This window comes from Teleopsis dalmanni, chromosome 2, assembly GCF_002237135.1.
Source record: "Teleopsis dalmanni isolate 2A chromosome 2, ASM223713v2, whole genome shotgun sequence".
In the NCBI taxonomy this organism is placed as follows: domain Eukaryota; kingdom Metazoa; phylum Arthropoda; class Insecta; order Diptera; family Diopsidae; genus Teleopsis; species Teleopsis dalmanni.
Window position 1 is genome coordinate 22,157,140 of NC_051847.1, and position 14,877 is coordinate 22,172,016.

At 29.4% G+C, this 14,877-nt stretch overlaps 2 protein-coding genes across 4 annotated transcripts; both read left to right on the forward strand.

The window, feature by feature from the left end:
- The first annotated feature begins 1,295 nt into the window (after nt 1-1,295).
- On the forward strand, nt 1,296-13,215 carry LOC119679382. Of its 3 annotated transcripts, none has more exons than XM_038091707.1 (3): nt 1,296-1,370; nt 6,052-6,147; nt 6,617-7,608. In XM_038091707.1, the coding sequence occupies exons 2-3, from the start codon at nt 6,063-6,065 to the stop codon at nt 7,549-7,551; spliced, it is 1,020 nt and encodes a 339-aa protein (XP_037947635.1). In that variant the 5' UTR covers nt 1,296-1,370; nt 6,052-6,062; the 3' UTR covers nt 7,552-7,608. The 3 variants fall into 3 exon arrangements, with proteins under 3 accessions (XP_037947635.1, XP_037947633.1, XP_037947634.1); XM_038091705.1 differs by lacking the exons at nt 6,052-6,147; nt 6,617-7,608 and adding exons at nt 11,520-11,615; nt 12,105-13,215 and having other exon boundaries at nt 1,308-1,370; XM_038091706.1 differs by lacking the exons at nt 1,296-1,370; nt 6,052-6,147; nt 6,617-7,608 and adding exons at nt 11,981-12,030; nt 12,105-13,215.
- Nucleotides 4,123-4,854, forward strand: LOC119674110. The gene has a single exon (XM_038085234.1). It carries the CDS (start codon nt 4,123-4,125, stop codon nt 4,852-4,854), a length of 732 nt encoding a protein of 243 aa, XP_037941162.1.
- Nucleotides 13,216-14,877: the final 1,662 nt, after the last annotated feature.

Consider the following 14,877-nt stretch of genomic DNA (forward strand, 5'->3'; position numbering starts at 1 on the left):
TTATAGAGATGAGGCTTTAAGCGGCTCTTTACGTTGATCAAAATAGTGTCGCTCATTAATAAATAAGTACCTATAAAAATTCGCACCTATTAGGAGAAAATATGTGTATTTGACTTTTTAAATTTGGGACACAAAAAAAAATCGTACCAAAATAGTAGTAAAAATAGGAAATTGACAATTATGATTATCTGTATAGCATGTCTTTTAGTAATGATCAAAAGGGACTATCTATATAATATGGCTCTTAAAAGACATTTAAAGTTTTTCAAATCACTTAAGAAACACTTATTTATTTAATAGAAAAACTTCAAAAAATCACACAGTTGTGTTTATTATCGTTATATAAATCAATGGTGTATTTATTGATACAGGTAACCTGTATGCATCTGTATGCAATCAGTAGTAGTTTTTACACAGCAGTGGTGTTATCTTTATTTAAAACAAAAACATAGAAATATTTTTATGTTTTTGATTGAAAACAGAACTATAGAAATATTTTTTTAACTCAGCAAAGACTTGTATGCACAAATATACCGAACTTAGGCTTTTGTCCTGTTATGACCAAAGTTACATTGAAAAATAATTAACATTTTAATATTAAGGTAACCATAAATAAAATAAATCATAAATAAAAAAATAAACTACATTAAGTACAACAAGCAACAACTATTAAATGCAATACAAAATACTCAGAGCTCATGAAAACATGAATATTAAGAAAACATCTATGTATGTATGTATGTATGTATGTGGGTATACGTTAACAAAAGCAAAAATACAACAACGAACCGTTGCAATATTTCTAACATTACCTACCTACGTACCTACCTACCATTTAATGAATTATAATTTTATTTTGTGTTCATCTCAATATGAGCATTTTTATAAATTGCGAACGTTTTTGTGTTAGCACAACATTTATATTCTCATGCTTTATTCATTTTGCTTCTATTTATTTTCGTATTTTTTCTATTCTCACAGCACAATGCCGACTTTACTCACCAAAAGACCGTAGCAAGCCGAATTGTAGCAAATGCTGTGTATGAAATAGAAGCGACTGTACGTGAGCAAGGCATTGCAAAGAATCATACATACAATGCATTACATGATAAAACTTAACGAAGATTTGTTGACTCTCACAGTTGCTGTAAAAATGAAAACAGTACAAAAAGGTATGGAGAGTAAATGTTGAAAACAAGAATTTTTGTGAGTATAAAACTTATTGCAAGCAATGAATATATGTACCTATCTATACTGGAATTCATTATAGATTAATTTAGTATATCGTTTGTGTTCAAACAGTTAAGATTGTTTTGATTTATTTTGATTTTATATTTTTTGTTAAGAAAAAGAGTATTAAGTTATCAGAGGTGAGTAAAATTTGTATACTCACATGTTTATTAAAAATTTTTGTTCATACTCATTTGTGTATTATTAGGTGATTAGTTGGTATATGCATACATATATTTTTAATATAAAACATTATGAATGAAATGTACTATAAAACAGAAATATATACAAAGCGATATTACCAATTCAAAAAAAAATTTAGAATTTGTTTTTTTATCAAATTTAACTAATTAAATTTGTTATTTCAATGGTTATGATATAGTGGATTTTAGCAAAACAAGATCAGTAACAATAGACTTTACGATAAAACCGGTTTCAGACTATTTTATTTAGTATGTGATACATTGTTGTTTAGTGGATTTTCTTAATAAAATGGACCACACTCAATAAACGTGAAAAGAAAGAGATTACGAGTAATGGTTGGATTTTCGATATTTGAAAATATAATACTTCATTGATTCTGTATATTTACTACTTTATATTTGGTAAATAAAGTAGGTTAATATAAGCTCACAAAATAAAGTTGATTCTTTGTGGACATTTTTTTTTTGATTTTATATACAAATGTAGAGAGGCAGAAATCAGAGTTGTTTAACATGATTCCCTGCCTTGAAAGCTCAAGACCACGATGTTTCAAAAATACACGTATCCAGATAATGTGCAGATAAATGCCCCATTGAAAATTCAAAGGAATTTCCATCGGCTCCAATAAAAGTTATATGTTTGGGATAAGTTTTACTGCTGATCTTTAGGTCGCAGTACCCGGTGTGAGTACGCAACTTTACGCCGAATGTATGAGTTTAACCACAGCCACCACGACACTGCCAACCTTGATTGGTTAAGACAACCGAAGTTGCTGGCACTAATACCCGTGGTACCAGATATACACCTCCAGGCGAGTGTCGCAAGTGAATTTCACTTACTACCACTTACACTCCAAACAGTGTTGGAATGCTCACTTCAGCTTAGTCGTATCAACTTAGAACATTATTCTGGATAGCCGAAAACTGATCCTACTGGCGAAAGTATCAAAAAATTATATTAAATGATATTTAATGATAATCTAATAAAAATATACATGTGAAAGCATCCTACAATTTAGTTTGATGGAAAATAGAGTTGCTTCTGCGCTTTGAAAATTAAAGAATAATCAAAATAGAACGAAGACTGTGATACTAGTCAATAAGGTATGGCTACCCTCTCTTTAAAAAAAAGCGTAACTTTATCACTCCACTTTGGAAATTGAAGAATAACTATAGTAATGAAATAAGAAGATGAATGAACTTCAAAGAGAACGAAGACTGTAATGTCAGTTAATAAAACCATGGACATCCTTGTTGGAATGAGAAGCGTATGTCACTGATTATCAAGAACAAAATTTTTGTCAATTGAAGAGCTGTTATTTGGTATAAATTAATATTTTGAAGACCACTTTTTCTGAAGAAAAAATTGTTCGAAAACTATTATTAATTGAATTCTGCAAATAAATAAAAGTTTCTATGATGAAGAGTTAAAATTGATAAGACCGAATACCAAGTATCTCCAGGCTAAGTTATACACTCTGCAAAGAATAGTTGAGATATGTACATATATAGCTTCAGATAACAATATTTGTTTATTTGAAAGAATAACCAAATATGCTACTTTATCAAACAGTACATAGCGAAATAAATATATAATGTATTTTATAATATTTTTGATGTCATTATCTTGTTAGTAAAATTTGTATTACCAAAAAACAAAAATTATATATTAACTGTCCAATTTAGACAACTCAGCTTTCCCCTTTTATCTGCTATGGATTCTAATATATGAATTATTAGCCAGGATAGATGTATTTCACATATCATTTAAATTGAAGTGTTTAAAGTAAGATATACGATTGTATATACAGAACAATTATAGAGAGAACAATATAAAATTAGGTAGATTGAATTTATATGACAATAATATTGAATCCTCTTTAATCTCTTTGGATCAACAATATCTAAAAAGTGATGATAATTCGATCGATATAAAATTTAATATTTGGCTTTAGGTTAATGACGACGCAAAACAGAAAAATACGGGATGAGGAGCGTAGTATTTAAGCCACTCCGCTGAATAGGTGTTTGCTAGAATCATACAAGTTGTTTTGTGAACACTGTTATGAGTATCTTTAAGTCAGTTATGTTCGAAACTGGCTTCATTGGTCCAGCCCGTTCGCTCAAACAACAAATACAATTCTATACGTGAACACAACATTAAATCGGTTATGTTAGCAAGTGACTTTCAAGATAATTTATAGACATATATTCATAACAAGTAAAAAAAGGTTTATCTACTATTGTTGTACTGTAATATAGTTTACACAAAATCATCTTTATGTCTCAAAAAGTTCGATATAGTTTTTTATTATAAAAAGATTTAGTTTCGTTATTGTAACATAAGGGTTTTAATCAGTATTATTTTCAAAATACTTTAGGCAACAAATAAAAAGAAAAATGAATTGGATTTCAAATGATTCTCCTCTAAGAAGACTGCTATCATCTTGGAATTGCTCAGTGCTTGCAGAACACTTTGAGAGTAAGTCCTTATGTCTTAAGTTGTTATGCATATCGGTGAGTAGGGACTGGTTAAAAGTAAGCAAAGATAAGTAAAATTGATAAAAAAAATCAATAGTTAAGTTTTGCAAAGCTTCTTCCTAAATACCGATACTTATATATACATACATATCGTAACTGTACGTAAGACATATCCATTATTCCAGATGAAGGAATTGATGTTGAAGAAATGGAGATAATGACACCTCAACATGTTGCAGAAATTTTATGCAATTACGATTCAGATATTCGAATGCGCTTTCAACAAAACTATATAAAATGGCGTAACCAGATAAATAAGCCTTACAACGCTTTATTTCTAAAATATATCAATTTTCATTCAATTGAAACGAGATTTATTAGTAAGCAATTAAACCCCAATTATTATCAACGCAATAATTATGAATTAGAAAAGGTTGGTGTGTTGTCAAATCCAGAAAAGAATAAGGCTGTTTCACCAGTTATAAAATTAATAAATGATGCTACGATGCTAACTACTGATTCATCATTTAAAAGTTTACTTGAAGAAATGCCAGAAGTAATATCGCGGCAAGAATTTAAAAGAAGGCAATCTATACCGACTGTTCGAGGAAAAGTTGGTAATTGTACTGATCCGAATTCATTTTCGGTTTTGGCTATTCTCCAATCAAATGGTGATAAGGGTTTGGAAATACTGAAATATTATGATGAATTTAAAACCCTAACATGGAAGCTACGCAAAATACTAGTAAACTTGATTGTGAAATATTTTATTAAATTAGATTTGCATATATCGCTGAAATTGAGTTATAATCTGGAAAAACAGATTCTTAAGATATTTCCAACTGAAAAACTTAAAAATTATCGCACTATTAAACGAGGTAAAATTTATACCAAATTCTGTCATATGAATCGTAGTAAACGTAAGGATATCAAAGTTTAAGAAAAAGAAGAAGGAAGAATTGGGTGCTATACTAGATGTATAACTTTGCATCAATATCTGCCACTGTGACTAATCTATTACGTTTGATAGTATAAAGAGTAAGACTGAAGGTGTATTGATGAAGATTGTATGCAAATTTTGATTGACATAATAAATTTTGTTAGTGATTTTAATAGTGAAAATCTTACTTAGGTAAATGTACAATTATTACTTCTATATCTAAAAAAAATAAACGAAAAAATTTGAAATATTTTTTTATTTATTTATACATCAAGAAATACACTCTTCAGCATTTATTCGTTCAGTCAACAACACGAGTGGATTCAAGCTCAGACGAATCGTATCTTATTCACCTTACTTATGCATAAAAATACCTAAGTAAAGTTTATAGTTTTGTTCTCATTTCGATGGAGATTAGAGAGGTTAAAGAGATAAAAAGTAAAATTTTTTTGTTTCCAAAAATGTTAAAAATATATTTGGATTTAGATATTTATCGTAATATAATCCTACTATAAAAATTATGTTCTATGACAGGGATGTCTAGACCAGATGTGATTGCGGGCCAATACAAATCACTGTACATATTAGAGGGTCGCAGAAACAAATACATTGTTGCTTTGGAGAAAAATAAAAATACGATTATACGATTATAATATTAAATTTTTTAAATTAAGTTCATTTATTTGGTATACCATCAAAATACCGAAGTACATTAAAAGAAAATTTGCGTGATTGTGGTAGCTTAGAAACGTGTCGCGGGCCGCATGAAGCCCGTTCTATGATATAATAATATATTTACGACTGCACAGGTTATGAATAATATATTATAGATGCATCTTATTAATTTAGTTTAATTTTTTTTATAAATACATTAAATTGATATTAAATTAATGGTGTTCCTAAATATCGATATTTTTGAGCTAATGCTGATCTGAAAATGTTCCTTGTTTACTCGAGACGGTTTTAGTGGGTTTAAGTCTCACATTGTGGCTGTCGATGTTTTCCAGCTATTACAAAAAAAATTTTTTATTTGAAGTTTGAAGTATTTTGTGTTAAAGTTATATGAACATTTCTTTCTAATACTATACTGTCATTTATCTCAGTGTTCCACACATTTATGATAAGTATTTAAAATTTTGAAATATCATATTTTGAAATGAATTGTGTAACGAATATATTGATTTTGACTGGTTTTAGCATCCAACACAATGAATGGAATTATCTCGAATGGTTCTCCACTTAGAAGGCTGTTATCATCCTGGAAGTGTCATGTAATTGTTGAACATGTTGAAAGTAAGTCTTAATGTTTCAGTATTGTTTGTATTTTATAAAACTACATATTTATTAATAGGTAAATTTTAGTTAATTAGTTTTTAATTTATTGCTTAAAGATTAGAACTCTATTGGATAAGAAGAAAATTGAAAAAACTAAATTTCGATATATATATTGAAATGATAACAACAATAGTCAACATAAAAATAACAATTAATATAATTATAGTGGTATTCAGGAGTTCGGTATCACGAGTTCGGTAACCAAGTAATAATATAAAGTTGCAATAATAAAATATATTTCGTATTCATTTATTGTTGGCACTTTACAGTAATATCATGTTACTCGGTAACCGAATTCATTTTTCAAAATCGTGAATACCCATTATATAATTTTCTTTATACACACTTCTCTATACAAGCATCGATATTTTACCTTAATCATTTCAAGGTTTATTTATTAAACAATATATCTATATATTCATTTCAGATGAAGGTATTGATATTGAAGAACTGGAAATGATGAAGATTGAACACGTCATTGAACTTTTACGAAATTATCGGCTAGGTATTCGGATACGATTTGAACATAATTTTGAAAAATGGCGACGTGGTATAAACAAACCTGTCGCGAATATGGGTTCGAATAATATAAATGTTCCAATATTTGGATCTACTTTTAATGATATGCAACCAAACAATGAGAATAATCAAACATATAATAATAAATGTGTCAGTATTGGTGTGAACACTGACGCAGTAGAAATGAATGTATTATCCATAAAAACGCCACCCCCGTCATTACTAACACTACCACCAGCAATTAAGGTAATACCCCAAATAAATGAAATACGTGTACAAAAAGATGTTCCACAAATTTCACAAGCCGTCTCAATAGAATCTTTTTCATCTACGTACAGCCATACGGCTATTGACAATTCAGAAACAACATTGCTATTGAATATATTAAAATCCTCGGGACCTAGAGGTTTAGGTATACTTAAATATTATGATGAAAATAGAATATTAACAGATGCACATCGTACAACACTAATACAGTTGATAGTGGAATATTTTAAAAGAACCAATCAACATTTATCATTACCTACCACTTATGATTTAGAACAACAAATTCTAAAACTGTTCTCGACTGAAAAGCTGAGGCATTATCGTACTTCAAAACGTGGTAAAATATATATAAAATATTTCAATATTAAATCCACTAAACGGGAAAAGGATAAAAACAACAAATTGGACAGTTCTGAACACTTCGTTAATTTGATTGAGAGTGATCATGATAAATCGAATAAAACTATGATCACTAGTGATACTGCCCAAAATTCTGAGTCCAGTTATGAACCAACTGAATTATTGGAATTTGAAATCAAGACTGAAAAGGAAATGTTTGATATGGATGTTGTTTAAATGAGTGATTATGTAAATTATATAAAAATTAATTTGTGTATAATATAAATTTATTAATAAAAGATTAAAAAAAAATATACATACCTACATTAAGAACAATATTTTTCTTGCTTTATTTTATTCGAACAATTTGAAATAACAAATTTGTATTATATAATGGAATATAAACATACATATGTAGTTTTGGCGCTCTTAGAGTTCAAAATAATTAAATGGAACTTTAACAACCGACATATAAAATTGGGTTGACTTTAATATATTTCTTGGTAAACTTGGTATGTTTATTACAATTTGTTCAAATATAGATAACTTAAGTTTTACCAATGCAATATTAGGGTTCCATGCAGTACAATTAAGACAGAATTTTAGGTGGTAGGAGAGCGTGATAAACCCAGTGCAACTTTATATTTAATAATTATGTTATGTCGTTTTCTTGCAGCAAATCTGGGGTAACTTTTTCATCTGAGATTTACTTTAAGTACAGCTTTCGTTTTCGATTGGTTAACCTCAGGCAAATTGTATAACACTCGAGATTAATTTGTTACACTTTAGATCTATTTATAACACTAAACATTTTGCCTTATTAACAAAATTTTTTTAAAATTGACAACTGTTTTATATTATTCGATCATATTAAGGGACTACTCTAAACGTCTTATATTGGGACAATATTCGAGCAAAAAAAAATTAAACATTTTTTCCAGTTTTGAGTTTGGTGAATCGTATTTTGGGTTCTCTATTTCGCAGATTCGACGTAGAAAATCTTTTTAGTCGACGGGAATTTGATAACAGCCCATGTGTTAGGCAGTATGGGTGATTTAAAAGCCCTGTTCGGTAGTTCAAACACTGATGGGAGCTAAGAATTTGTATATGGATATTACAAAATCAAAAACTAAAGGACAAATAAAAGATTTGTTGAAAACAAAAATATTTATAATAATTTATTTCTTTAATGACAAAATATTTTTAATAATAATAATAATGTACTAAATGTATTACTGTAATGTATTAAAATTTTATAATACCCTGATGATGAGTATAGATTGCAGTCGAAATAAAATTTTTTAAAGAGTTTATTATTTAACTATTGACCAATTAGTCCGTAAAAAAAATTATTATTAAAAATGTTTATATTAAATTAATTGGTCAAAATAATTTTGATTTTAATTATTAAGTACATTTTTAAAAAAATAATGAAAAATTTTTAAACTCTTTCTTAGAGTTGATGTGTAATTAAATTTACCTGTGACTTACACACATATGTACACATTTGTCATTCCTCACACACACCGATAAGTCCAGTGAAGCAAAAGGTAGGACCGATGGAAAACCGACAGCGAGCGAAAAAATATTTCATTATAAAACTTAACGAAGATTTGACGTTTCTTGTAGTATGCAAACGTAAACCATTGTACTGAGAAGCTGAGGGTAAATTTGAGAAAAAAAAGAAAAAACGATAAGTCATAGATAGCACTGAAGGGATGGCGATAAAGTGTATGAATAAAAAACAATAACAAATAATAAAAAAAAAACAAGTATTACGAATATATTTAGTAAAGTGTGTACATTCAAAGACTTGAAGTAGACGAGCGTTTGTTTAAATTTTTTTTTAAATTAAATTTATAGAGATTGGTAAGAAACATAATTTTATATAAATATGTATTATGTTCTTGTAAATTTGCACAGTATAGAACATATTTTTTAATAAAAATTGTTATAATTATTATATGGTATATAATAATGAAAAAACCATACATGTACCTAAGTTTCTAGTTATTAAATTTGGATAATAGTAATTCCTTTTAATCACTGGATTAGATCATGCGAAATTGTTTCAATTCGTAAGTGATATTGCAGTTATTGCTAAGGTATCATTAAAATATTTTATAACATAATTTTCAGAAATGAATGAATGTAACACAAATGTTCTATTTTAAGTCAGGTTTTATATTTAGACCTTAGTTCTAGTTAGTGTGATTTGTAATATTTCAATATATTTCACTAATTATATATTATAAAGAAACGAAAAGAGAACAACGAAACTAACAAATCTGTAATTATTGGAAGGGTGCACAACAGTGACGGAGCTAAACCAATTCTGGACGTCGGCGAGATCAGAATTGCGAGTCCCCTTTCATTACTGAGTTATAAATGTAAATGAGTTATATTCACTAATACGACGAAGCTAGTATGAAAGTTTTATTGTTTTTCAAATTATAATAAACACAAATTAAAATAATTAAATTTTCCCGCCTTTAGTCTCTTTCACTCAATATTTTTTAAATTATATTAAAATTTGCACCAGCTGCCATCACGGTTGCCACTTGAAAATTTTTTTCTGTACCAAAATTGGTTTAAAAAGGTTCCATTTCTGTAAAAAAAGGTCCAAAATTTTTTTGGACCTTTTTGTTTTCTCGTTCTGTGTTTTTCATAGTGTTATAAATGAACAATATATAAAATAGTGCAAAATTGCATTTATAAAAAAAATTAATTGGAAATATCCAAAAAAAAATTTGGTTCGTCAAAAATGTACCAGTTTTTGAACATGAGTACCAAACGCAAAAAAAAAAAAAAGTACCAATTTTGGTACTAAAGTACCATAAGTGGCAACCGTGGCTGCCATTTTCTCTCTCTCTCTCAGATAGCCCCTCTCTCTCAATTTTAACTTTGAGAAGATTCCTTCAGGATGAGCTTCTTTATATCGTTTATTGATTCTAGTGCAGCAGTTCCTCATACAGTAAAAAAGTCTAAATGTCGCTGTTTTAACCTTTCCGAAGTATTTTACCTAAAGAAGTACGATGTCGGTATCGCCGATATCGCCGGTGACTAGCGTCGCCACTGGTACACAGTATAAAAGCGTTTCGTGTCGAAATTAACATAACTAACTTTAGTTAATTAAGAAAAAATTATTTTATACGTGACAAATGAACTGAAATTCAAGTAATGGAATATCCATTATATTCAGTATAGTTAGGTTAGCTTAGATTATACCGGTGATTCCAAGAGGATCCACTAGATATATATCCCCATCGTGCTACCGTATTGTTAAAAACCCAAGGTTTGGTGTTTGGATGGTGCTATTCAAAGAAAGGTCCTAAAGTTCGCCACGATCCTCCAAAAAGAAAACCCCTAAAGCCCTGTATAAATAATTAAAATTTTGTCATATAAATAACTTAATAGAAAATGCATTTTAGTTTAATAACTTCTATGCATATGTAAGACCAATTTTATGTGAAAATTTGCTTTCGAAATTGATTTTTGTGGTCAAAATTTTATCGTATATGTCCAGATTTAAATTCAATATTCACATGGTTGAAAAAAGAAGTAACAGTGTGTCTCCGAAATCAGTTCCACAGACTAAAAAATTATTTATACTAGTTATCTTAGCTATCACTAAGATGTGAATTTAGGCAGAAATTAAAAATGCAATACAGATGGCAATGAATCGATTTCATTTCAATATACTATGATTTATATCTATACCACACCATTTTGGAATCATATAATATATTTGTTATGTTATTTTTTTTTGTGTAACTGGTTTACATTGTTACATGGTCTTACTTACTTAATCAGTTGGCCATTACAAACATGAGTCGTTTTTGGCCACGTCCAGTAGCTTCTGCCAACCAACCTAATCAGTGGCTCGTTGTCGCCATTTAATAGAACCGAATACCCTTAAATCGTTTATCACCTGTCGTTGAACCAAAAATGTGTACGTCCTCTACGCGCTTTCTCTCATTTGTAACCTGAAATTCTGAACGAAATTTGTTTTTTTTTTTACCACATATGACTAGTTTAGTCACATGGTCTACAAAATTATACGATATACTCGTGTCACTGGTATATACAAAATCAATAAAGCTGTTAGTTTTAGAAGACTATTTGAATTTTAAATATATATATTAAAACAACAAATATCAATTGACAATATAATAGCAACAAATACTTTTTTGCTCTATTTTCAGCATCAAATACAATGAATGAGTTTTTCCTAAATGATACTGCACTTAGGAAGTTATTATCATCCTGGAAATGTCAAGTACTCGCGAGTCACATTGAAGGTGAATGTTTATATCATTTAAGATATCGATATATATTATAATTTTTTTTGTTTGTTTTAAAATAATTATAAATTCTATAAATTTATATTTAATTATAATATCCACAAGCTACTCGTAGTAACTTTAAGTAACTATGTGTATACACAAGTGCGTTCCACCAGCAAATATTCGTGTTATTCAGACCATCTGTAGAGAGCGTAACATCCCTGCCGAAAATTGAAAATGCTACGCAGACTTTACTCGTTCATCTTATTTCAAGTAAAATTTGTGTTGATGTGTGAATCAGCTGTTTTGGTTTGAATTTAAATTTTTGACTTTACACAAAGCTTTTTCATGAAAATCTAAGTTTGTAGTTTACTTGTGTTTTTTACTTGAGTGTTACTACGAGTAGGCTGTGGAACAGGTCTATTATTGTGTATTTATTATATTTTATTTATTTCTTGAATTTTCAAAGATGCGGTGAAATAATATTGTAAATTTAAATTTTAGAGGAAGGCATTGATATTGAAGAACTGACAATGATGAAGACTGAGCATATGACTGAACTTTTACGTAATTACCGTTTAGGTATTCGGATTCGATTTGAACATTATTTCGAGAAATGGCGTCGTAGTATAAATCAGCCGATAACCAAAAATAGCGCGAATTCTGTGAATATCACTCCATATGGATCTACAATCAATGAATTGCAATATGGAAAAGAAAATACTTCGACGTTAAGAAGTGAAGCTGTCAGCATTGGTGTGAATACTGATCCATACTCACTACCAATATCAGGAAATAATACAATTTCTCGAACAAATGAATCTGTCAGTATTGGTGTTAATACTGATCCAATGGAATTAAATACAATTTCCATAAATTCACTGCCACCAAACTCAGTTCCGATACCAGTAAATAAAGCAACTACTCTAACAAATGGAAACATTGTAAACCGTGTTGTAGATGAAGTTCCAAAATTTATTTGGTTTAAAAAGAAGAGGAAAGTGTTTGGTTCCTCAGGATTTTCGGTATTAAATATATTAAAATTCTCTGGACGTATGGATATACTTGCATCCTATGAAAAATACGGCATTCTCTCACGAGAAGAGCGTTCAACATTGATAAATGTGATTGCAAAATATCTTATAGAACACAACCAAAAATTGTCATTAAAGGGAAGTTACGATTTAGAATTCCAAATTAGACATGTATTTCCGAATGAGCTCCTAATTTATTATCGAAGCGGAAGATTGGGTAGAATTTATAAAAGATATCTTGAACTCCAAAAATTAAAAAAACGGAAAAATGTCAACAAGATTAAAAGCTGTGAACCCTCTGTAAATGACGATTGCAACTTAGACGACAATATGACTGAAAGCTCTAATCTGTGCAGTGAGAATTTCGCTCAAAATTTTGAGTCCTGTAGCAATGCCACGGATTTGTTTGAAGTAGAAATTAAGAATGAAATCGATTTGCCTAATCTGTCCAGTGAGGATTTCGCTCAAAATTCTGAGTCCTGTACCAATGCTACGGATTTGTTTGAAGTAGAAATTAAGAATGAAATCGACTTGCCTGAAACGAATGATGATATTAATTTCGAGAACAATGAATTGTAAATAGTTGCTTTACTTATGTATTTATACATAAAAAACATATGTAATAAACAATTTACTATTAAGTTAAATACTATTAAAAATTAGTTGTTATCGTTTCAAAAATAATGTTGAAAGTAAAGGTAAAAAAGGATATATAAAAGTCGCCCCAACCCTATTTTTATATCTATTTTTATACTATAAAGCTAACAAATCATTAAGTTAGGAATCTGGTTTTAAGTGCTGTACTTGACTACGCGTAAATACACATTCCCATTTTCCCATAGACCCTTCTTTCATTTTGAAATCTTACTTTAGACATATTTTTAGGTACATTGTTTCTTCGGTTACACTTATAGTAAAAAGATGTTTTAAATTGCTTAGTATGAGGTGTTAAACAGTTTAGTATGAAAAATTAAGTAGATCTGTTTAATAAAGAGATATATAGCCCCATATATACCAGCATTTACAAATAAGAACTTAGGCTAGCTTTATAATTCATTTAAATATATTATCAATGATTGCTTATATTCAAGTAACAATGTAGTATAACAGATGTAAGAAAGACAAATAAGAAGAATAATTAGTGTTTAAAGTAAAATAATAAAATTAATTTAAGTCACATGATGCTTAAACAATGTTAATTAATATTTAATACTAAAGGACTTGTTTTCGTATTCAGCGAGGATAGATTAAGCTTAATATATATACTCAAGAAATGTACGATTTCACAGTACAAACTTTTTATTATATATTTTCCAAATACTTTAACGGTCATGAAAACTCGTTATCAGGTATCGGATGACGTAGCTGCGTGCGCACATTCTCCACTCCCGTACATCAAGTGCGTTTAGTGTTCCCATAACTTGATCACTTCATCAAAGGTTAAGATAACGATCTCTCTGTCTTCTTATTGCCATTGCCGGTTCAAATATCTTTTTTGTTGGAACCTCATCATCCATTCTAACGATATGATCAACCTGTTGAAGACACTGGATGTTAATTCGCTGAATGATTTGAATGTCGTGATAAAGCACGTACAGCGCGTGTTTAATATGGATGTGGTAGTCGTCAACAACTTATAGGAGACCAAAGATCTAAAGAAGAGCTTTTTTCTCCAAAATTCCCAATGCCGCTTCATTATTCTGTGATGGCATCTGTGCTTTCGTGCTATACTGAAGCACAAGTAAAGCAGGTATTACACATCCTACTTGTAGGCATGACGAGCAGACGGATGGAAATCAAAATATTTTGATTTTTCGTCCGACTTGCCCATGATTTTTCGTGTACAACCGGCTTACATGTAAATTTCATTCTATTTTAAGGGATGGAAGCGAAAACATAGTTTGAATGCACACATGATTTAATTTTATAGCATATTTGTTGTTATTTTTTGTTGAGTGTCTGAGTGTATTACCCACTTAAGATGAACGATCTATAGAGAGTAAGTTTTGTCTCAACATACCAATTAGTTTTCGTTTCTTTTTTTCTCTTTGCCCTACTCAGTTATTCCAAAATTTTTACTACTACTTTCTAGATTAGATTTTTGAATTGCCTTACTTATTCCAATTATCTTAAGCATGATATAGACGATGAAATTTGTTTGCAAACAAGGTTTGCTGGCTATCAAATTGCATCGTCTATACTCAAGTTTGCAAACCAAAATTTGGTTTGCAAACTAGTTTGCA

Bases quoted from the DNA above. Each gene is read 5' to 3' on its own strand.
- LOC119674110 (XM_038085234.1), top strand. From the start codon at position 4,123: ATGGAGATAATGACACCTCAACATGTTGCAGAAATTTTATGCAATTAC.
- LOC119679382 (XM_038091705.1), top strand. From the start codon at position 11,531: ATGAATGAGTTTTTCCTAAATGATACTGCACTTAGGAAGTTATTATCA. The intron at 11,616-12,104 runs GTGAATGTTTAT...TTTAAATTTTAG, and splicing joins ACTCGCGAGTCACATTGAAG to AGGAAGGCATTGATATTGAA.